This window comes from Crocodylus porosus, unplaced genomic scaffold (genome assembly GCF_001723895.1).
Source record: "Crocodylus porosus isolate Cpor-Errol unplaced genomic scaffold, CroPor_comp1, whole genome shotgun sequence".
NCBI classification, from domain to species: Eukaryota; Metazoa; Chordata; order Crocodylia; family Crocodylidae; genus Crocodylus; species Crocodylus porosus.
The window spans coordinates 51,575,465-51,598,386 of NW_017728931.1; the positions used below are offsets into that span (position 1 = coordinate 51,575,465).

The 22,922-nt window shown below is 47.9% G+C and overlaps 3 protein-coding genes across 5 annotated transcripts in view; 2 read left to right on the forward strand and 1 right to left on the reverse strand.

Moving 5' to 3' along the window:
* MICALL1 (MICAL like 1) overlaps positions 1-4,583 on the forward strand; it is a 19,066-nt gene extending 14,483 nt beyond the window's left edge. Inside the window, exons 13-16 of the mRNA XM_019543904.1 lie at positions 1,059-1,132; positions 1,583-1,697; positions 2,308-2,354; positions 3,098-4,583. Of these exons, the coding sequence (XP_019399449.1) occupies positions 1,059-1,132; positions 1,583-1,697; positions 2,308-2,354; positions 3,098-3,219 (358 nt within the window). The 3' untranslated portion in view covers positions 3,220-4,583. The remainder of the gene's footprint in view (positions 1-1,058; positions 1,133-1,582; positions 1,698-2,307; positions 2,355-3,097) is intronic.
* CUNH22orf23 (chromosome unknown C22orf23 homolog) lies at positions 4,576-13,967 on the reverse strand. 3 transcript variants are annotated; one of them, XM_019544902.1, is made up of 7 exons: positions 13,894-13,967; positions 11,576-11,690; positions 10,132-10,194; positions 9,460-9,645; positions 8,264-8,401; positions 7,252-7,352; positions 4,576-6,562 (listed from the first exon to the last, which is right to left on the reverse strand). In XM_019544902.1, the coding sequence occupies exons 2-7, from the start codon at positions 11,679-11,681 to the stop codon at positions 6,476-6,478; spliced, it is 681 nt and encodes a 226-aa protein (XP_019400447.1). In that variant the 5' UTR covers positions 11,682-11,690; positions 13,894-13,967; the 3' UTR covers positions 4,576-6,475. The 3 variants fall into 3 exon arrangements, with proteins under 3 accessions (XP_019400447.1, XP_019400450.1, XP_019400448.1); XM_019544905.1 differs by lacking the exon at positions 13,894-13,967 and having other exon boundaries at positions 11,258-11,668; XM_019544903.1 differs by lacking the exon at positions 13,894-13,967 and having other exon boundaries at positions 10,132-11,416; positions 11,576-11,667.
* A 23-nt stretch (positions 13,968-13,990) lies between these two features.
* On the forward strand, positions 13,991-20,983 carry POLR2F (RNA polymerase II subunit F). Its single transcript, XM_019544906.1, has 5 exons — positions 13,991-14,096; positions 14,184-14,253; positions 17,589-17,719; positions 20,306-20,377; positions 20,801-20,983. Exons 1-5 carry the CDS (start codon positions 14,077-14,079, stop codon positions 20,889-20,891), a joined length of 384 nt encoding a protein of 127 aa, XP_019400451.1. The 5' UTR covers positions 13,991-14,076; the 3' UTR covers positions 20,892-20,983.
* The last annotated feature ends 1,939 nt before the right edge of the window (positions 20,984-22,922 follow it).

Genomic DNA, 22,922 nt, shown 5'->3' on the forward strand with positions numbered 1-22,922 from the left:
TACCACCTGGGGAGACACAGGACAGGAAGGAGGATGGCACATGGACTGGCAGGTCTGCATGGATCCCCTGAGTTTTCCTATCTTCCATCCTGTTCATACCACATATTTATACAGGGTTTGCTCTAGCACAATCTCATTGGTTTATTTAAATGTCTTTTGTTTCACTGAGCGCTAGACTAGATCGGTGTGACCCTGAAAGGTGTCAGTTACCTGGGATTTTGTCCTTGGGAATATTCCTTTTTGGAAGGAATCATTTCTTACCTCCTTCCTTCACCATTTTGGAATGTTGCTTGCCCTCATCCTGTTGGCTTTTCATCTCTGAGGTCTTGTCTAATAAGCCTGCTTTTGTGTTTACAGTTTATCTAAGAAACTTAATGAAAATGTATCTATTATAGCATATGCGCGCACACATACACGCAGCTAATAATTTGATTAAATCAATCACTACCACTAACATTTTTAAGCTAGCACTATAACATACCACAATCAGTTTATTTATTGCAAATAAAAATTTCTTTAGAGTCTTCTTGTATGAGGTTTCCTGTCAGGCCTTTTTGCTTCCTCTGCTAGGTGAATTGCTTTCTTTACTGTACTGACCATGCTAGTTGTGAAGTCTGCAAAGGTTCCTTGGCAGTCATTGAGAAACAGGCTGTGGGGCATCTGCTTCAGCAATACTTCTTCAGTTAAGCTGAAGCCTTCCCAAAAAGTGGCCAAGGCTGGCAAGAGGTGGGAGTATTACAACCTTTCCCTGAGTCCAGATGGACTTAGAACTAACTAGCTGAAAGAACTAGGAGCATCCCCATAGTCTGAGCTCCTATGGCGCCATCTCCTGGAAGGGGCCAGGAGCCACCACTCCTACATCTGTCCCATTAGACGAGACTGCAGCTAGGACTGGTGCCCCCCTTGGTTACTCTTTTTGCTGGAAGGGGTTGGGGCTGCAGTTATACCTTTCCAGCCTGACCTCTGTGGGCCTGCCTTCCTTACAAGGAGACACTGCCTCGCAGAAGGGTCTCTTAGCCATGTAGTGGTTTTGCAGTAGTAATTCTTTTCCCTTGTAGTTTTAAGCAGCAGAACCTGGAGCAACGTCAAGCGGATGTGGAGTATGAGCTGCGATGCCTTCTCAATAAGCCTGGTAAGTCTCATTGTCCTGGCAGAGTACCATCTGGAGCAGGTCCTGAGTCTCTCCAGTGCCTGATAGACCCTTGGTTGTGGTAAGTCTATGGGTAAGGGCGACTATATAGAACTTACTTTTTGAGGGATTTCAGCACTCCCCTGACTGCAGGTTGCACAGTGAGCAATGTGAGAAACTCCACTCTTGTCCTAGTTCCTGAGCAGCTGCATGGATTGTATGCATGGCCCAGGCAGGCAGAGGCCCTCAGTCTGAACTGCAGTAGAGGTACAGGGTGCCACCTGCTGGACTAAGCCTCTGTAGCACTCCTCACTGCATCAGTCCTGCCAGATGAGACCAGATGGGAATCAAACCCAGGTCTCCTGTATGACTCTGCTTAATTCTGAGCCTGGGGCTCCATGCTTCAGAGGAGGCTGAGTTGTTTTAATCCCTTGGGCTTTCTTTGGACTGCAGATAAGGAGTGGACAGAGGAGGACCGTGCAAGGGAGAAGGTGCTGATGGAAGAGCTGGTGACCATCATTGAACAACGTAACGCCATTGTCAACTGCTTGGATGAGGATCGGCAAAGGTAACCCAGAGGATGATGGATCTAGCTAGAAACCTGGCTACCTTTGTAGCCCCAGTCCAGTGGTATAACTAGGGCAGGGCAGCTAGGGCAACTGCTCTGGACACTGAATTATTTTTTATTTATTTATTTTTTTTTGGGGGGTGGGGATGGGAGTGAAAAAAAACAGCAATGTGGTTATGCTGGTGACACAGTGGCAACCAGAAGTCACCACTGCCCCCCTGCCCTGGGCACCTGGCTATATAACTATGCCACTGCCCCATGCAGTTGACACTACAGAAAAGATGGCACCTGTCACCTTGATGCGGGGAATGTGCACTAGAGAGAGAGAGACTGAGGTTTTATTGTTATTGACAGACCTTCCCCATGATCGCCCAAGCCCGGTTCCTATGAATCAGTGTTCATGGTTCGTGGGGGTAGCAAGGAGTTTGTCTGGAATGACATCTGTCCTGGTACAGGCATATGTGGCAAAGACTCACGGGACACAGGTGGACCCCACCCCTCACCACTCCTGTCACAGCTCAAGAGCTGGGGGGCTCTCTTTCCTGAACCAATGCTATGGTGGATGTCTTTGGGATAGAATCTCTCATCAGTTTCTTTCTGTTTGTTTCAGAGAGGAAGAAGAGGATAAAATGTTGGAAGCTATGATTAAAAAGAAAGGTAAGTGAGAAAGAGGGCTTCAGGGTCATGGTTCTCCCCCCCTCACAGGGCGAAATAAAGAGTTAGTGTAGATGGGTGCCTGTACATGAGAGGAGAGACTGCTCTGACACTGCGTTGGAGCAGCAGATTGATTGAGTCTGCTGGAACATGGTAACTATCACGCTCCAGCAGCCTCCTATGTCTCGTGTATCGGTCTCCCTGCACTTAAAGATGGTGGTGGGGCACTTTAGCTCAAGCGCCCCTGCCGCCATTTTTAAGTGCATGGATGCTGATACACAAGATGCTGTGGTGCTTTTAATTAGAGCAGCTCTCAGAACCACTCTAATTAAAGTGCTGCCCCCTGGAACACGTGTAAAAGTGTTTTGGGAGGGTGGGGGTGTTTGGCTTGGGATTTATCCTGTTCTGTATAGGTTCTCATACTGCACCTTCTGGTAGTGCCTGAAGTGGTGTGAATGCCTGTCACACATTCTCTTCTCATCCTCTCCCCGCAGAGGAGTGGGCTAGGAGCCTTTTGGGAATGTTCTGATGTATTATATATGTCAGCATTGCTCTGTGCTTGTGTTCAAGGAGTCAAGGGAATCGCAAGACTCTTAAGTCAAATGTGTGACTGTCCTCAGCTCCCAGGGAAACTCATGCTGCAGTCTCAGTTACGTGGGGAGTGGGGCTTGTAGGCAGCAGTGTGTGTGCATCATCCATGGGCCCCATCCTGAAGGCAATAACCTCCTATGGCAATTCTCTTGCAGAATTTCACAAGGAAGCTGAGGCTGAGGGCAAGAAGAAAGGAAAGTTCAAACCCCTGAAGGTGCTCAAGCTGCTTGGCAACAAACAGGAGTCAAAGAGCAAGTCACCCAAGGAAAAGACCTAGAGCAGGAGAAGGCCAGAAGCGAGGGTGGATCCATTGCTGCCTGACTGTCAGCCTTCCCCGCAGCTGGCTGGATCCCTGCCAAAGGGGCTGCCACCCCTGAAGCTGTGCTTCTCCGCTTATCGTCCCCAAGCAGTCCCAACACTGGCTTCCCCCTGTGGGAGCTCAGTCAGTTTTTCAGCCACAGATGTGGGTCTGCCCAAGTGGGGGAGAGGCATGGCGGGTCTGATCAACTGTGCTCCCCTTTCCTCATACTGTGGGGAGCTGCCCTGAGGAAAAAAGCTACTGTGTTCCCTCCTCTCCACACACAAACCCTTGGTGGGGGGGAAGAGGATGAAAAGCTTTAGGAGATATGTTACCCTGTTGTGTGTGTCTATGTATGCACGAACAGCAAGGAAAGGATTTGGGGGTTTATGGGAAACTTGCACTAATGGCCCTCACCTCTCCCTCTAACTGTGATAGTCACATGTGCCTCGTACCCACTGCCTTGGGGCCAGTGGACCTAGCTATCCCTCCCTGACCTCCAACTCTTTCCTTTGCTGTCTAAATTCCCCCAGTCATGTTGTGTTTGAAGCTCTGGGTGTGTGCACACAGGGTTGTCATTTAATTGGCATAAACTATAATTCAGGAAACATTCCTGTGTTACAAGGTCCTAAACAAATAACCAAAAAAGAAAACAAAAAGTGCCCTGTTCTGAACTCCTCCCAGCACTGAGGGCAGACACCCCAGGAGCCTCCAGGCTGATAGGGATCAATTCCAGGGCCACAGGCAGCACGTAAAGGGATGGGACTACTTGGAGGTCCGCTGGCTGTAGCTGAGTTATCCCACTCAGGGCATCTAACCCTCCCTGATGCTGCTAACTAGACCCACTGCTGCCTTTTCTGGGAGGGGAGGCACATTCCTTACCCAGGGGAGGGAAGAGAAGTACAAGACTATTCAGTACCAGCGAACTCATCTGGTTAGCTGCTCGCTGGGGCCACCCTCAGCCAGTGTGGGAAACAGGATGGGGATCCCTGGGTGTGCGCTGGCTTTTCCTGTATATACTTTTAAAGATTGCAAAGGAAGTTTGGTAGTCTTTCCGAGATGAAATTCAACCCCCTTCCCTGCTTTTTAAACCCCTCTTCTATTTGTTTGTATGTGTGTATGTTGGAGGATGGGAAGAGCACTCTTCCCATCCTCCCTTCTTTTTTCTGCCTTCTCCTCAGAGGAGAGATGCTATTTATTGAATTGTTTGATTGGTCTGTTAGACATGGAGTCTTGTGGGTGTCAGTTGGTCAGCTGTTTGTCTTGCCTTCTCCTTAGCAGAGTAGACTACCAGCCCAGAGCAAACTGCTGCAGTCCCTTCTCCAGGTCCTGTGGGCTTCATCCAAACCATACTCATTTCTGGCAGTGTCTTGGCCCATTGCCAGTGCCTGTTTTTATAAAGGGATCCCTGTTTACAAGAACGCTGAGAGATCTGAGTTCATCATGGCTCCTGGGGCTGCCACTGTTGGTAGGGGCAGGATGCTTGGCTCCCTAGCAATGGAAAGGCACTCCCATTCCCTGGCAACACCCAACTGGCTGAGCCAGGAGAAGTGGCTGGAGGGGAGATCTCACTGCACATCCCCTCTCCAAAGCAAAGCAAACTGACAGGCTTTGCAGTCTGCTGTCAAGTCACTGTTGCCAAAGGCCATTGGGATTCCTGCAGCCTGACTCCCCCTTCCCCATTGGTATTTTGATTTATAAATTATTACACTATACTAACTCTGGGATTTCCATTCATCTGCAGAAAAATAAAACGGAGTTACGTATATGCTGCTGCCGTTTTCTTTCATGTGTCCTGCGCTTGCGTTGCTGCAGGGTTTCAGGTCTGAGCCCCGCCTTTCAGGCTGCCCTCTTATGGAGGTTCGCCGAAGGACAGACAAGTAGCTGAGGTTACCTATAGACATGCTCATTCATGTTCTAATTGGAAGCTGTTGGAGCAGACTCAATTAATCTAGTCTGTTCCACATTCTAATTGGAAAACTCCAGCATCACCTCACCCTCACATGTATTAAGCCCCTGCACATTTCAAAATGGCTGCAGGGACACTTTATCTATACCTCATCGAGTGAGCCTTAGATAAAGCATCCCACAGCAGTTCTGAAACATGCAGGGGCTTAACAGATGTGATGATGAGCCGTTTTGATTAGCTGCTGTCCAGGAACTGCTCTAATTAAAATGGCCCCAGCCTACTACCCCCAAGCATGTGTATAGGCAGGCTGAGTGCCTGAAGCAAAGGAAGGGAGGAACCTGAGGATTCAGAGGCACATTGAAAGGACTCCCTAAACTGGGCTCAATTCAGAAGTAGCTGGATGAAATTCTTGGAGTTTTTATTATCCTGGGCATCACACCAGATGATCCAATGGTCTTATCTGGCCATTCTCTACAAACATCTTGCCTCCCCCAACAACTACAGGATCATGTCTATTCTGCATCAAGATGCTTTAGAAAGGACAAGGGGCCATTGAGCTAAGACCTTCCTGAGCTGTGAAGCCTGAGTGGCATATCTCCTCTTTCCCAACCCAGCATAGCAGCCTACCTGAGCCTGCACATTTCATTGGCTGAGGAGGAAAGGAGGTCCCATATACATGACATCTCACTGAACTGTGGTACTGTCAAATTCAAGGTTTATTTATGTGAGGCCACGTGGTTGGTTCTTGTCAGCTATGTGGCAGCAGTTGACATGGTTTCCAGAGTTGTACTGACAGAAGTGGTAATGCAGGCTAATGTGATAACGCGGGTGGACGTAATATATCAATGTCCAGAAATAACCAGAGATTCCTTCCCCCAAGGATTATGGAAAAGGTACAGATTTTCTATCTGGGTGCCTGTTCTGCAGGAAAGCTGTATTCTGCCCCCTTAAGGTGTATATAGAAGGTGGAAGGGGGCCTTGCTTTATTCTGTTTCAAGGTCACTGCAACATCACTGGTCTTCATCTCCTCTGGCTTCATACGACAAGACCGATTCTCCGATTGAGGTCCCCAAGCGTGTAACGCTTAACTACAAAATGCACCCATGGAGAAAGAAAGCTAGTAAGTGGAGAAGACTTTACAAAGTCTTTCTCCTAAGCTGTCCATAACATCCCTGCCCTATGCAGCAGGCACTGATGTTTCTTCCAGAGCATCTGCTATAGATGGACAGGTTCAGGCCAGTTTCTGACCTTCCAGAAGTTGCTGGAAGACCAAGGAAAAAATGGGTGGGAATGCTCTGCATTCGTAGCCTAGCTCTGGGAATCAGACTAGCTCCCTACAGGAAGGTTTGTAGCCATTGCCTCTCTTGCTTCCTTGTTCCTGTTCTTGTCAATGATCTCCATCTCCCGCAGCTTCTGCACAGAACAAGGAAAGAGCTGAGCTATTAAGAATGCCAAGAGCTGTTATTTCCTGCCACATGTAAGGTTGGAGGGATCTATTAAATTACATACTGAAATAAGGAAGGTGCTTGAAAGCCTCTCTCACCTCAGCTGCTGCTTCTACCCTCCTTCTTCCCGCTACCCTCCACTAAAAAAATAAATGTCTACATCATCTTATGAAAAAGAAAGTGGGTTCTCTGTTCTCTCTCCAGTTCTGGTCAGTAGATACAGATCTTAACATTTAGGTGCTAGACAGATGAACGTATACCTGGTGTACACATACTAGGGTTCTGTTCTGATGTAAATTGCACTCAGATTGGGAACGGACAGACATACAGTTATCCAGAAGTACCTGTGCACAGTGGGTGACTTACTCTTGACACTTAGGCAGCACAGGAACAGTTCAAGAGTCTTTGTTCCTTCAACTACCTCCACCAGATGGATGTGAACAGTCAAAATCTAAATCAGCATAACATACACTTGCAGAGTTTTCCCCAGTTCTTTCAGAGGTGATTCTCCATCAGAGTAGCAGTTACGCCATTTATGGGTCTGCATCATCTGTCTGTTACTTTCATATACCAGGAGAAATGTTACACCTATCCTGGGTCTGAGATTCTGTATCATTTAGGTTCCTCCTGCAGACACCAGAGAGGTTCCTAAGGTACCTGTGAGATTTCAGTGAGGATGATCCCTCGGTACTTCTTGTCTTGTCCCAGAGCTACCATCTCCTCCAGGAACTCCTTCCTCTCTCGAATTTCATTCACCACTGAGCACCAGAGCAAGCAATACAGAAACAGGAATCAAAAGTGGGAATGCAGCATTATTAGTTAACTCTGCAACCTCCCCTGCCTTCCCAGCTCTCTTGGAACAAAAGCCTAGAAAGGGTAGAGACAATCTCTAGAATGACAGGTGCATGGCCCCTATCACTGTGGCCATGCATTTAAAGATACAAGTGCCATTCCTCTCTCTTTCTTCCCACGATGTCAAGCTCAATTTGTATGTAGACTGGTCTGGCGGGAGGGATGTAGAGCTTATTCAGTGCCCAGGGAAATCATAGGCAAGACTCTGCCACTCTAGAAGAACCTGCATGGCAAAGCAGAGCACTGCTTCACCAAAGCCCTGGTCATCACTTAAGTCTTACTGGGATAGCTCGTTGGTTAGAAGTGTGAAAGCAACACAACCTGACCAACACAGCTATGCTGGCAATGGCCCTAGTCTGCATGCAGATATACCACCAAAAAAATACCCGGGCTTTTCACTTAAATTTCTCCTATGAATCACCAAGTGCTTTTATCAGTAGTCAGCACCTAAATACAGCAACACCTGGTAAGAGCAACCTGCCAGCACTGGGAGCCCTTTTCCTACCTACATTCAGGTGACACCCCCTATAAGGGCAATAGCTGCATACACACAGCATAGCACCATGCTGCTGACAGGCCTCAGCTTCTTCATTTCAGGGAATTAGTGCCAGTTAGATCTACCAAAGCCTCTCTTGCTGGTACAAGCAGTGTCTCCATGAGACGGATGGATAGGGGTAGCAAATCCTCTCTGTCAGAGAGGAGGCCCAGAGCAATGTTTCACCTGCCCCAATAAAGGTGAGATTACAGGGACACATATCCTGATCCCCTGCATCTTGTCAAGAGCCAACTCTTGTGCCCCAGCCTATTTCTTATGTACATTCTTCAAACCGGTCAGGTTCAGGTATCTCCTCCTCCTCCTTTTTCTGCACTGGCTTCTGCTGTGGTTTGTGTTCCTCCTTGTCCTTCCCAGTTGCCAAGATGTTCTGGAGCCTTTGCTTTTCCCTCTCCAAGTCTCCTGTGGAAGCCCAAAATGTAAGTCACTAGAGAACTGAGACAGCAGTGCTGTCTCTCCACCAAGGGCCTACTGAATGCAAGCCCTAGCCACATACAGTTTCTATATAAATAATAGCTTGGGAAATATACATATGGCAGTGCATCCCCATACCATCAGTCTAAGCCCCATAAAGCAACCTTATTCGGCAACTGAGAGTGCCCTCATCCCTCTGCTTTACCCAACAAGTTAGGGTATTGGTGATTTTGGGGCACTGTGTCCGCTAGTTGTGCAAAAAGGTTCTTCAGGCAGCTTTAGGAAGAGGTTAGAAAAACACAAGTAGGATGGTTTAGAGACACTGCTGATCCTGCCTGGAGCAGGGCGGGTGAACTAGATGTAACCTCCTGAGGTCCCTTCCAACCCTGCTATGTCTGTATGAATCAGGAATTTGCCTGACATGAAGGGGTAGAAAGCCAACCCTTTTAGCCCAAATCAGATGATACTAGTGCCATTACCAGCCTTGCAATTTCTACAGCCTATGAATTTCAAGCCTGCTATTAGAGGCACAGTATTCCTGGTAACAAGGTAAGAAGACTTAATGAGGTGAGCAGCTGACAGCTTGCTGTCCCCACAGAAATTGGCAGACATGCTGCACTCTGCTTAAGCAGTACCATTAGTATTGAAATCAATGGGATTTTGGCAGTGTTTGTATGATTTACATGGCTAGCCACCCTTTCTGTTGGCCAGTCATTTAACTGTTCTGTTGGTGTCTTAAGTATTACCATGCAGTACAGTGCTGGCAGTATTTATATTGTGTTCACAGCAAAAAGTCCAGCAACACTTGCATTAGTGATGCAAATGTGTAAGCTGCATGGTATGGCAAAACTACCTTAACAAAAATGAAAGCAAACCCCGACAAACGAATCACCTTAGGCTCCCAGCCAGCAGGCAGGACTGGGATAAGATAAAGAGGTGAGGGACACCTACTAATGAAGGAGCAAAAAAAAAAAAAAAAAAGAAAGTGAGATGAAGGGAGGGACTTAGCAGAGAGACTTATCCCTTAGCCGGGCTTGCTCACTTACGAGTGGCCTTTGGTTTGAATTTATCTCGGGTGTAGGCAGTGCCTGCCTGGCAGACCTTGGCAGGTCGGAGATGGGGTCTAGCCAGCAAGCTCACTGGCAGGCAAGGCTTTGGTGGAGAAGTGGGCTTTGCAAGCTCTGGCTGTTTGCTGGAGGTTGGGTTGCACTGGATGGGCAGAGCATCACCTCCTGGGGAAAGAAGGAAAGACACTAGTATGTCAGACACAGAGGGGTCTGCAGTTTGATAACATCTCTAGGCATCTTTGGCAAAAATCCCAGGTCTGTAGAAAGGCAAGGGTTAGTGTTGTGCTGTGATCTATGGGAGCATCAGAACTGTGTCCCATTGCCTGGGCTGATTTCACTGTCTCTGTATAAGATGGAGATGGAAATACCTGAGCTGTGCCTAATGTGGAAAAGAAAGACATTTCTCCACTGCCATTTCTTGCCAGTGGGTTTCGTGCCTCTTTTTCCATTTACAGATAAATGCTTTCTGGAAAGACAAGGATCTATGTATCTCACCAGAGGTGAATTATTCACCGAATTCTCCACTACTCTAAACTCTTCACCACAGCAGCTGAAACATGGCTAAAAGGATTAGGAACGTGTTATTAAGAAACCTGCATAAGATAGAGTGTGTAGGTGTGGGTGTGCACAAGGAAGACAGACATCACTCACGTTTTATGCAGTCCATAAGGTGGCGTTTCTGGAAATTAGTAAGTCTGCATTCCTGCATCATCACTGAAAGACAAGAACCATCAGTAAAGGCCCAACCAGTACACAACACCTCTGGCCTGTGGAATTATCTGCCCACCTTAAACAACTAATCCATATTTAATCCAACTAATTTCTAATCCAGATTTATGCCCCTAATGAAAGTGCCTTGATTGTAAAAATTAGAGGCTCCTCCTGATTTCCATCTACCATTTTAAATCAGAACACAATTAAAAAAAAAATGGCAAATATACACAGAGAGCAAAGGGAATGATTTTTTCATTGCAACTGATTAGCTTGTAGAATTCTGTTGTGAGCTATTAACACACACTGTTCCAAAAGTTTCAGGAAAGCATATATGATGGCCACTGGAGAAAGGCATCTTCACATAAGGTACAGTTTAAACTTTTATGTTTCCACTATAAAGCCAAGAGGCAGTTGTCTCCAAAGAAAAATCAGCTTTAAAATGGCACAGAAGGTCGGGTGGAGGTAAAACTTCTCCCAGGTTTGGAAGTAAATGATACCAGGCTTTGCAGTGACAGAAGTGAGAAAGAGAGAGAATCAAGGAAGCCATCAGCCATTATCTTTTAACTGATTAACTGCAATAATGAGACTTTTGCCTTTCGCTTTGGCTCGCTTTGGCAACTGTTGGAGAAGGGTTACAAAAGTGGGTTATTACTTAGTATGTGCCAGCATCCGTAAGTATCCTTGGTGACAGGCGTTATGTAAGACGGAGAGACAGATAAGATGGTTGGATTAGACAGACACTTTACAGGACATATACAGAAGACTGTCCCTGGCCTGAAAAGCTTGCAGACTAAACAATGGACTTGAGGCAAGAGGCTGCATTCACCAAGAAAGGGAAGGGTGCAGAATGGCATAGCTATGGAGAAACAGCAATGCCTTTACTTAGGTCAGGAGGAGTTAAAACATCTTGTGTGTTATCACGAGAGAGAAAGATGGAACAGAAATAGTCTCTGGGTTTGATTTGAATGGGAAGAGGAAGCAAGATAAGTGAGTGGGTATAGAAAAGGCAGCTTAAGCAGCATGGGCTAGTACAGCTCTCTCTATTCAGTGCAGTTTCTTTTACCACTTGTAGCATCTGTATGTCTTCCAGTAGTGCATTAAGCAACATAAATAACATTTCTCGTGAGTGGTCTATTTTCTCTCCTCATACCTAGAGAGAGTATTGTGTATGTAGTGAAATGTTTGAGGTTGACAGGGATTTTTTCTCTGAATGCATATATGCCTACAACAAATGGAGTAAGTCAGATCCACATACAACCACGGTGAGTGTTGTACAAAAACCTAAACAAAATACAATGCAACAAGACAGGAAGCAAGAAAGCAGTCTCAAAAGACTTATGGCCTCCCCTGTGTTCTCAACTCCATACCACCCTCCTATTACCTTTCAGGAGCTCCTGTGTTTCTTGGGTGTAAGGAGCAGTTCCAGGAGAATGCCAGACCCCTGTTCCTTTTCGCACATCTACTCTTCTTCCCTGCTGAGATGACATTGTGAAACCCTGAAAATGACAGCGAAGGCAGAGAAATAGTAAATCATCTTCAACTGCTAGCAGTTTAACTCAACAATCCTAAGTCATTCCAGGATCCTAATATATCAGTGATGCTCAGTCTTGTTCCTCAGTAGGCCAGATGGACAGTGCCTCTTTTGTCCATGGGCTGAATCTGGCCAACAGTCCCTATATGGCACCCATGGTGGGCACTGCAGGCTCCATGCGAGTGTGCAGAGGGGGAGGGGTGGCAGCTCCAATCCAGATGTGGGCAGGAAGGGGCAAAGTCTAGACCTGTTGGGGGGAGAGCATGCATCCCAGCTCCAATGAGCTATGTAGGGCTTGGGGTTTGGGAATTTAGCCAAATTTCCCAACCCATGGAAAGCCGTGGGCTGAACATTGAGCCCCCCTGTAACATACAGTCATCAGTCCCTCTGCATTAGCCTTTATATTTAATTAAATATAATGCCTTGAAATCTTGACTTTTGGGCTAGGGACAGACATTATACATAAACTGGTTTAAGTGACCAGAAACTGGTTTAAACCTGTAAGAGAACAAATGCTCAGTGCACATAAACCCATTTGAAAATGGCTGAAACCAGCTTGAGATAAAGCTGGTTGAATGTAGTATCAGACTTTTAACTGATTTGGGTCAAACAAGTTTATGCAATGTCTGTCCTAGACCCCTTGCTGGTATAAGTTAAACAGGACTCCCCCAGTACCCCAGAAGATTTGCAGCCATGGGCAGGGCTGTCTGCTCTCTGCTCCCTGGCAGGGCTGGCCCCTCCCCTCTGCTCCCTGGCTGGAGCTCCAGTAGAGACTGCAGACACAGCAGCATCTGCCTGGCTTCCTCCTGCCCTCCCCCCCAGTCCCTGATCAATCAAGCAAGGATTCCCTGCTTCCTCTGCCACAGCATGGACTGTAGCCAACATATGGTATGCTAGCTAATGTTGAGAGGTGTCTGTATAAGGCAGACAGGAGTGTCCACTTAGGGCTTCTGGAGCTAAATGAAGAGCCTGAACTAATGAGAGGCTTTTGTTTTCCTGATGGGCTGATAAACACTGTGTAACTCCCTGCTGTGTAAGTAAATGCTGTGCAACTCCCTGCTGGGGCCATCACTGGTCAGTAAGCTGGGTGGAGGGGTGGTGATCCCTATGTGCATGTCCCCATTTGGGCTTGGGGCCGTTTTGCTCCCCTCCCTTCCCCCCAGTTTGGCTTTTGCTCCTGTACTGCCGCAAGCGAGATCCCAGCCCCAGCGGCTGGGAAGGCGCAGTGGGATCGCCCCCTGGCTGGGAGGGGGACTCTGGGGGTCCTGAGCCATGCTGAGCCCAAAGCAGGGGGGAAAAGCCAGGCAGACCCCAGCTGGGATCCCTGAAGGCCAGGGTGGGGGTTTAAACCTCTCCCCAGTCATACTCAGCCTGCCAGGACCTGGCCACGCCCTCCTCAGCTCGGCAGAGTGGAAGGGAAGGAAGAGCTGCTCTAGCACCACTCCCCCCTGGCTTCTAGCCCGAGCTACTGCAGGCACATGTCTGAATTTCCTCAGTCCAGAGTTAACATCTGTACACTTCTTACAAACCAGTTCAGCCTAGCCAGGTTAGCCTAACCTGCAAAGACTGAATCAGTTCAGGCTCAGGCTTGTTGAATGTCTGCCCCTAGCCTGAATTACCCTAGTTCTTTAACAGCTGGGAGTCCCCATCCTCTCTTTTACTGTCCCCTCGGTGATGGTGACAAGCATACAATGCGTTCAACTGCAAACGGCTGTAAACATCTGGAGTGCCTACGAAGCCCTGCTCAGATACACGCACGGGCTCTCCCCCGCTCCTACATGGGAGATCTGAATGCAGCAGATCCACGGCCCTTCCACCCCTGAGCAGTTATGGGTTTGCCATCTGTCCTGACCATCTAAGCTTAAGTCTGCTGGCCCAGCCTGCAAACCCTTAGCACTGTGCAACTTCCACCACTTGCTAAAGGACAACCACCCTTCTCCTTCCATCGAGCCGCCTGACGAAACACGATAGTACCAGATTTTGTCGCATAACCCCCCCCCAAAAAAACAAAACCCCAAACAAACAAAAAATCCGCTGCTGGAAATTGGTGTGTACATTATATGTGAGAAATATGGTAAGAGCTGCTTGGTTTGATAAAAGCAACACCCCGCAGCTGAGGAGCACCCCCGCACCCGGGGCCAGGAGCAAGTCCCCGCGGCCGGACTCACCCCGCAAGACCCCGCTCCGGCGGCAGCCGTCACCCTGGAAACCAGCCCCGCCCTCCCCTTCCAGTGCCGCCTCCGAGGCGCACTTCCCTGACGTCACCGGCCGCCGGAAATGGCCGCGCGGCGGGAGTCGGGGCCGCTATCGCGAGAGCTGTCCGTGCGTGCGCCGCCGCTGCCGCTGCCGGGATGTCGGATAACGAGGACAAGTGAGTGGGGGGCGGGAGCGTGGGGGCCCCGAGGCGGGGCAGCCGGAGGCAGGGCGGTGCTCACGGCCCCGGCCCCTGTCTCCGCAGCTTCGACGGCGACGACTTCGACGACGGGGAGGAGGACGAGGGGCTCGATGACTTGGAGAACGCGGAGGAGGTGCGTGACGTCGGGGCGGTGGCGTCATGGCGTAGAATCCTGCGCCGGCAGTGTTATGGCGCTCGCGGGGCCCCCTCGCCCCAAGGGCTCGTGACGGAATTATGACGTCATGGGGTAGGATCCTTGAGAGTGAGGGCTGGGCAGGACTAGCCCCAGCCCTGGCTTCCTTGACTTGGATCTTTGAAACCTTCGTGTTGCCTCCGCGCAGCCCCCCGCTGTGCCCTTGTCCCACCCGGGGGTCCAGCCCCACCGCCTGGGTTCAGGCCAGTGGCTGGGTTGGGGGTCGTCGTGCTTCATTTGGATGCAGGGGTGGTCACGCACCGTAATGTGCCATGTCGCCAGTCGAGGATACCCCAGACGGGCTGTACAGGCGTTCTTACGCAGGCCTGCCCAGCAGGACTCCATGATGGTTGTTCAGGCATCATCACGGCCCCGGGGCGAGGTTTTCCCTAGCTCAGGAGGTCCCTTCCAGCATGATTTTCTCATGATTCTGTGGCAGTTCTTTCCTTAGGCTTTTATACCTGTTTACAGCTCTTTTCTGTACATCCTCTGATGGCCATGCTCTAGATGAGGGGCAGGCAGTTATTTTGGGCAGAGGGCCGCTTACTGAGTTTTGGCAAGCCATCGAGGGTCGCATGACAGGCAGCTCAGGGGCAGATAAATACTCATTTTCTAAATTTTTAGGGGCCCCACAGGCCAGATAGAGTGGCCTGTTGGGTCGCATCTGGCCCGTGGACCGCATTTTGCCCACCCCTGCTCTGGATCCTCACTATTTACCTTTGACAGTGGTTATTTCCTCACCAATCTGTTACCCTCATCCTTTTCTTTTCAACTCACTTCTCAGCTGCTGACCCATCTTTCGGCTCGTTTTGCTTCTCTGTTCTGTCGTGTTCTACCTTACTGCAGCTAGCTGTATTTTGTTTTGCTTGCAGTAATCGTTTACATTGTTTGTGTGCCCATTCAAAAAAATGGCATCAGTTCTGCCAAGGCAGCTTGCAGGCCTATGGGGGTTAGAAAGGAATTTTATCTCATGGTCAGATTGGGATGGACTAGGGAGGTTTGCCTTCCTATGTAGCTGGGGGAGCGGCCTCTCTCAAGCATATATTAACATAATTTTACAGAAGCAGGAGGTTGGCTGCCCGGTTCCCCTGCTTTACCTGTGGCAGGTTATGGTGTTGTCTTGTGCGCAGTTTGACAATATTCATCTGCGGAGTTTAGTTTATGAATTGAGTAGGGTGGTTTGGAGAGGGATGATGCTGTCTCAGGCAGGGAGTTGGACTAGATGGCCTCTGAAGGTCCATTCCACCCCTGCTTCTCTCTGATTCTATGAAAGAGGATTTGGAGGAGAACATGTAGATGATGGCTTTGCAGATATTTACAGTTCCTTCCTAAAAGGAGGGGCAACAGGAGAGAGAGTATCCCTTTTGATAAGGTAACAAGTGGGAAAGGACAACTGGCATTACAGGCTGGTGGGAGAGGGGAGACAACTTCCCAGCAGTGAATGAAAAGCTATAGGTAGAAAGAAGATAGGTCATGAAGGACCTGGATGGCACAATGAGTGGTTTACCTCTGAGGTGATGGACTCGAGACAAAGATCCAAACAACTTTGAGATTAGAGGGGCAAAGAATGAAGCTGACTCTAAATCAAAAGACTGCCACAAGCAGGAAGCTGATCAGTGGAAGGAGGGTAAAAATAGCCTCTGTCTTTCTAAGGTAAATAGGTGACAAGCAGGAAAAAAAATTCAGACACACGTGTGATTAAGCCTGAATTCCCTTATACTATAGCTGATCTAACTCTACCACTCTGTGTAATTCTATGTTATCTGCCAATTTGGCCACCCCACTACTACCCCACCCCACTCCTGTCTGGATCCTTCAGGAAGAGGCAAAACAGCCCTAGTCCTAGTGTGGACCCCTGGGGGACACCGCTGTTTGCTTTTTCCCATCCTGAAAATTGGCTGTTTGGACTTGAACTTACCTTTTATACTTTCATTCTTGATAACCCTTCTTAGTTTGACTTCTAGCACCCTGCCACCCAGGGTTAGCTTCCAAGAGACTAAAGACCAAGGCGGGTAGTGAGGTGCTACAGAAGGATCTGGCATGATTGGGTGACAGGGCAACTAAATGGCAGGTGGAGGTAAGGGTATTTTTGCAGCTGGGCAACCCCATGTAGATGGTTAAGAGGAATCTACCTAAGCTGTTACTACACGAGAGATGTGGGAAGGTTTGGCAACAATTTGCTAACAACATTAGCTTGGTACTCAGCAGCTGTCAGTAAACAGACAAAATGTTAGGGGTATGAAGAGAGGAATAGGAAACAAAACAAAAAGTATCATGCCCCTTTATAAATCCATGGTGTATCCACACCTTGAATAATGTCCTCAGTTCTGGTCCCCACACCTCAAAAAGGATGTAGAGGAATTAGAGAGGGTCCAGAGAAGGGCAGCAAGGATGATTAATGGTATGGAAGGGCTTCCATATGAGGAGAGACTAAAGAGGGTAGAACTATTCGGTTTAGACAAAAAGATGCTTGAGGGGGAACATGAGAAGGGTTTTCAAAATACTGCATGGCAAAGAGAAAGTAACAAGGGTTTTGTTATCTACTCTCAACACAACGAAGTGTCAAAAAATGAAACTAGTAGGTTGTAAGTTTAAGGCAAACAAGATAGCTTTTTTCACTCAGTGCTTAAAGTCGAGCTCCTTGCCACCAGATGTTATGGAAGCTGGCGATTTTATTGCATTCAAAAAGGGATTGGACACATGGGAGGAAAGGGGCATCAGTAGCTATTGAGCATGGGAGGGAGGGACACAGACTCTAAATCGGAACTTCTTGGATACTAAATACTAGAAGCTGCAAGCGTGAGAAGAACAATAGGGGACAAAAAACCCTGGTCATACCTTGTTCATTTTCCCTTTCAGCATCCATTCTGGCCCTGTGTGACAGGGTGCTGGGCAAGGTGAACCTATGGTCTGAATGAGCAAATGGCAGTTCTTATGCTCTTAGGTGTATAAAGAATGATTCACAGGATCAACCCAGAGATTTCCAATAGGAATCCATAATGTGAAAAGCATTCTGCCCTTATGTGTGCTTTCTGAGTTCTTTTGCACCAGAAGGCTGGCCCTGTTGTTTTTCTCTAGTTAGAAAATGAATGAAAACGAAGAGCTGTCTTTTTCTGAGAGGTGCCTGAGTCCTTGTGTTAGAAAGTTTGAGAACCACTTCTCTATGGGCTTTAAATCTTTCTTTTGTCATGGCCTCCAAATCTGTCTGCAGCATACTTAAAGCACAGGGTTCTCTAAATATGCCTAGAGTAGGTTTTTGCTATTCTCTTTTTCAGGAGGGTCAAGAGAATGTAGAAATCCTCCCATCTGGAGAACGCCAGCAGGCCAATCAAAAGCGGATTACTACACCCTACATGACCAAATATGAGCGAGCCAGAGTGCTGGGCACCCGTGCTCTTCAGATAGCGTAAGTGTACTTGCGCCTATGCCCTTCCCTGATTAAGCTTCTGTTTTGGTACTCGCAATCTTCAAGAGCTCCAAACTCCTTACCCATACCACCAGTAGAGGATGTGGGCTCACAAGTAGAAAGCCTGAGCCCTTTGTCAAGTCTCCAAAGCTGTCCCAGATCACTGTACCCAAGAGAGTGCCGTTCCCTATGTCACCTTATACTTTATATTTTGCTAACTGGTTTCTGTAGTGGTAAGTTTCTCATCAGTTGTCAGCTCCTGCCACTAAAAACAGGTAGGTGGGAGATCGTGTTCTGCTGTTGGCCCCTTCCTTTTTTGCTGAGAGGTTCAAAGTTGTACACAAAAGCCAAGGCCTCACAGAAAATTCCAGAATGTCATAAGTAGCTATGGCAGGCTTGTGAAAGAAGCACTGAATCTTTTAGATTGCGACTTATTTTTGGTGGGTCAGAAGCTTTTACTGACTGTGTGTATATAACAAAGATACTCAGTTTGGTTGACTTTGAGGGGCTGCCACAGTCTAGAAGTTGCTTGTATACTGTCCTAATCGCTGCCAGAGCTAGATTATTCTCTGCCTTTCCCAGGATTTGTTCATATTAGTTTTAATTGGCACAGCAAGTCTTGCATACTTAAGAGACTCAGCTGTAGAAAAGTGTGTGTGTGTAAAATTGACGAAAGTTTATATATAAAATCTCTTAGTGTAATCATCTCTCATCTTAGTTTTATCCTGGTTGTATCTATCCCTGCCCCCAGTCTCCTACAGTAATTCCTATCCCCTCTGAGAGGTTCCTAAGTTTTTACATCTGGCAGACCACCTCAGCACCCGCAAAGGGGCCTGTACAACCTCCAGAAGCAGCAGTTGCTGGAAGCAGAAATGGAGTAATTTTGATGTCTTAGTATGGTAGTAAATAGCCACAAGGCAGTGCCATGCAGAGTTGCCCAAGCTACCACCTCCTGAACCAGAAATGGGATGGCCATGCTAGCAAGGCCCTGTGCCTGGACTACTTAGCCCTTACCTGTGTGCTCCCACCCAAATCGCCAAAAAAAGCAGCTGTACTGCTTCCTGCTTGGAAGGCAGTGTGGACAGAGCAGTGTTTTGGCAAGCACACGGTGCTTTCCTAGTGCTGCAGAAATGTTTGTGGATGTCGGTCTTTACCCTTGCAGCCCCACCCACAGAGCATCCGCAGGCCGCCAATTGAGAATTGTCCCAGGTAACTGTAGGTGGCAATCACATCTTTCCTTGACTTTGCAAAGCCGTTCTTCACCGAGTCATTGCCTTGCAGAACTGTTCCATGCATGTTCTTTTAACTTAACAGGCTGGAAGGCCAAAAAAATTCTGAGTGCTAAAGTGAGCCCATTCCAGGGCTCTGGATCCAAAACAGACTGGTTTGCTGCTACATTGCCTACATAGTCAGCTTTGGATACTAAATGTAGACCAACAGCAGCTCCCAGTGGCCAAATCTGCATATAGTATGAGCTACTTCTGTTTTTTATTTGGGGGGAATGCAACTGATAATCCTCAGCTTTGACACCTGCTCCCAGCTGCCTGGCAGAAAGAGTTACTTCTTCTGTAGCAGTGGTTCTCACAATCTCCTTAGGTTCAAGGCAGCCTTTGGAAAATGCCAACTCTTAGTTTTCACTCTTTGAGTACAGAAGAATAGTAGAACCATTTTTTCCATTGCAGAGAACTCAGAAGACCACGATTGTGGATTTCCATTTGAAATCTTTGGGTTTATCTTGTAAGTCACATTTGCAAACCTAATGGTGTTAACATTGTGTGGCACTCCATGGCATCCTTGAAAAGATTTCAAGGCACACCAGGATGCCATGGCACCATGGTTTATAATCACTGCCATAGAATGTTTTAACCCAGGCTAATGACTTTAAGTAAAGCCTTGTAGCAAGTCTAGCTAGCAAATGCATTCTCTGGATCAGTACACAGAGCTACCAAGACTGATCTTCCAAGATCATACCCAGTGTTCAGGAACTGATAATCTGTGCTGGAGACTTGGGCTCTATAGCCCTACATAGCCCTGGTTCATAATAGAATTAACTCTGGCTTCTGCCAAGCGAAAGTCTGTAGGGTATTGAGCAGGCCAGCAAAACAATTTGGTTGGGGTGCAGGTGATAGGCCGACCTTAGAATCCTTTGCGGGGGTGCCCTTCTCTGGTAATGATGCCCTTCTCTGGTAATAGATTCATTTTAGAGTCACTCTTTGTTCCCCTTACTAAGTTATGCCTGGAAGTGACCCCTGCAAGGATGAACAAAACTGATGGGAAGGCCTAAGAGAAACATTAAACACCAAGCTGCCTTTTAACTACTGGCCTCCTGACAGAGATTGCTCTTGTTCCTACATGGAAGAGGGTCAGTGATAGGGGGATGTGAAAAATCCCTGTGGAGCCTTAATCCCTCCATCCTACCTTAGCAGAGACCTCACAGATGAGAATTGCTATGATCCCACTCCTTGCCCAATTTGCTGGTTTGTCCCTGAGTGATAAGCTTGTTTATGAAATAAGTACCTCCTCATGCTTCACCTCTCTGTTTTTGCCTTTGTCCTCCTTGTGACTAAGCATATTTCTTTTCTTCAGGATGTGCGCCCCAGTGATGGTGGAACTGGAAGGAGAGACAGACCCCTTGCTGATTGCAATGAAAGAACTCAAGTAGGTGTTGCAGATTTTGGCAGTGAACATGACAGCACCTTAAAGTAACAGTCCTCTCTTCCTTCTACACTCCAGCAGCTGGAATTAATCTTCATTAGCTTTTGAGGCTACAGGTTGTGCTGTCTGACTACAGCTGGGAATACAGCCTCTGTGTTCATTCAGGGCATGTGTTCTTACACCTGTGTTCTTCTAAATTGGGTTACCAGCTAGAATGCAATATCTTGGGAAGGGTTGAGTGCCCTGTAGATTGTGAGCCTATCATGTTAAGATGCTGGGGCATTATTAATTCAGAGATCTGCTAGTTAAACTAAACTGGTGAGTTGTCATCTGTCACTGGTGTGGCACAACTGGACTCCCACATCTTGCTGAGGAGATGCAACCAAGGTTCTGGCATTACTATTTTCCTTTCTATCCTCTCTTCAGAGCTCGGAAGATCCCCATTATCATCCGGAGGTACCTGCCAGATGGAAGCTATGAAGACTGGGGTGTGGATGAGCTAATTATCACAGACTGACCTGCCTCCTGTCAATGCTTCCTGGTTCTTCCTTCTCCTATGGATGTTTTTATTTTTGTTTATACTTGTGTAAATAAAGTCTTAAAACCCCATGTTTAAACTGACCATGGGTTTTTTCCCCTGTAGCTCAGCTTCTTGTGACAGGAGGAGAGAGCTGCATCCTTCCCATCAAGTTAGACCTGTAACTTCTTTCTGCCGCAATCTGCTCTGGCCTTTCTCTTGAGAGGTGTACTGCCTTTTAGCTTGCTGGTAGATGCCATGAGCAAGGTGAGGTGTCATTCTATTCATGCTTTCCTCGGAGAAGCTCTGCCTATACACTACTGCAGAGATGGACTGGACTACTCTTTCTGCCCACTTAGTGGCTGCTGGTCATATTAAACCTTTGCTATGTAAAAATTCTTCTGCAGTCACTTGGCTTCTAGGAATCCTCTGAAGCAATTAAGAGCTCTCTGCCCACACCTCCTTTCACAGCAGCCAGGGGTTGGAGTCGAGGAGACACCTCTGTTGCCTTCCAGGAGACAGACAGGCCTTTGTGCCCTGAAGCAGGTTGCTGTGGAAACCCCCAATTTCCTCTCTGATCAGGGCTGGCTCTGGGGGCTTCTCAGGAGTATCGTAGAGCAGCTCTCATCAAATCTACTATTGTTTCTCTGTTCCTGCCCCCCACTTCTTATCAATCACTGGGATCCCCTTTCAGTGGCACTGCCCCAGCAGGAAGTGCAGTCGCCGGCCTGAGTCCCCACCGACTGAGAACCTGCTCTGCAGCTATAGGTGTACTCTATGCTTTTATGCTGTATACAGCCGTCCCTGCCCATGCACTCCTTTTGATGCCCAAGCCATAGCCCTACTATGCTTGCCCGGACCTAAAGCATCACCATGAGTCCCTACAGGAACAAGAAGGGAGTGCATAATGTATTGAATAGGTTTGAACACTTGACTGCTTACAATTTCATGATGCTTACTGAGTTAAGTGACTTGCTGCTGAGACTTACTGACTTCTCATGGGATCATGCTCGGGGTGGGGGGATGTAGTGGTGGCCTTCACTGCCTCTCCAAGAGAAACTGTATGTATGTGCCAGCCTCCCTGTAGGCCAGGATTGCTGCTGCCTGTAGATTGCCCCCCGCCCCAACCTTTATACGTTTAAGAGCCCTTGCTCTGGGGGTAGAAAATTCCTCAGTGGTAAAGTGGCTAGGGCCTGATTCCAGCAACAAATGCGTTATTAAAGAAGGACCTTTGAGGTTATGAGGTTACACAGGCTGCCCTTGGATACCGTCTGCTTATCCTTCAAATGAGGGACAATTTTTCGTCTGGGCTAGTATTGCAGACCCTGTGATTTTTAGAGCCAGATAAACTGAACCACCTTCATTCTGTGTGTATGTGTGCCCCCTTCATTCTGTCTGTGTACACGGTCTAACGTGCCCATCTTCCATAGTGGGTTAATATCTACCTACCTGTAAAATCATCATGCATCCCTACAGTGCATGTTGCCCATATTACTTCTATATGCACTTAGACTCAATACAGGCACCAGCCTACCTCCTCCTCTTTGTGTACGGGTATGAAACAGAGAGACGGATGGATTCTGAGACCAGTTATAAACACGAAATCTCTCTTGGCCAACTGATAGCTGAAGAGGGACACAGCTGCAAGCTGGCATGGGAAGAGTGTGGGCTCCAAGGTGTGCATGCCTTTTCTGTCCATGCCACCCTTGCCAAGAAAAGGTTAATCCACAGAGTGATGGCCTTCGGCCCTCTTCCCCCACCCCCCATGGAATCCTTTAATCACGTTGGCGCGGTGAAATTTCAGTCCTGAAATGGTGCCTTTGTGTGATCCTTTTGGCGTCCGCAATGGAGCGCGGGGGTCGTTTTCTCATCCCTTTTTTTTTAAATAGCCTCTTTGTTCCACGCCTGTTTCCACCCCCTGCCCCCCCACAGCAAGCCTTGCATCTGTATCAGATACGATTAAAGGGATAGGGAAGGACTCTGCGCCAACTCCTGCCTGGCTGCGGGGGGGGGAGGGGGGTACTTAACCCC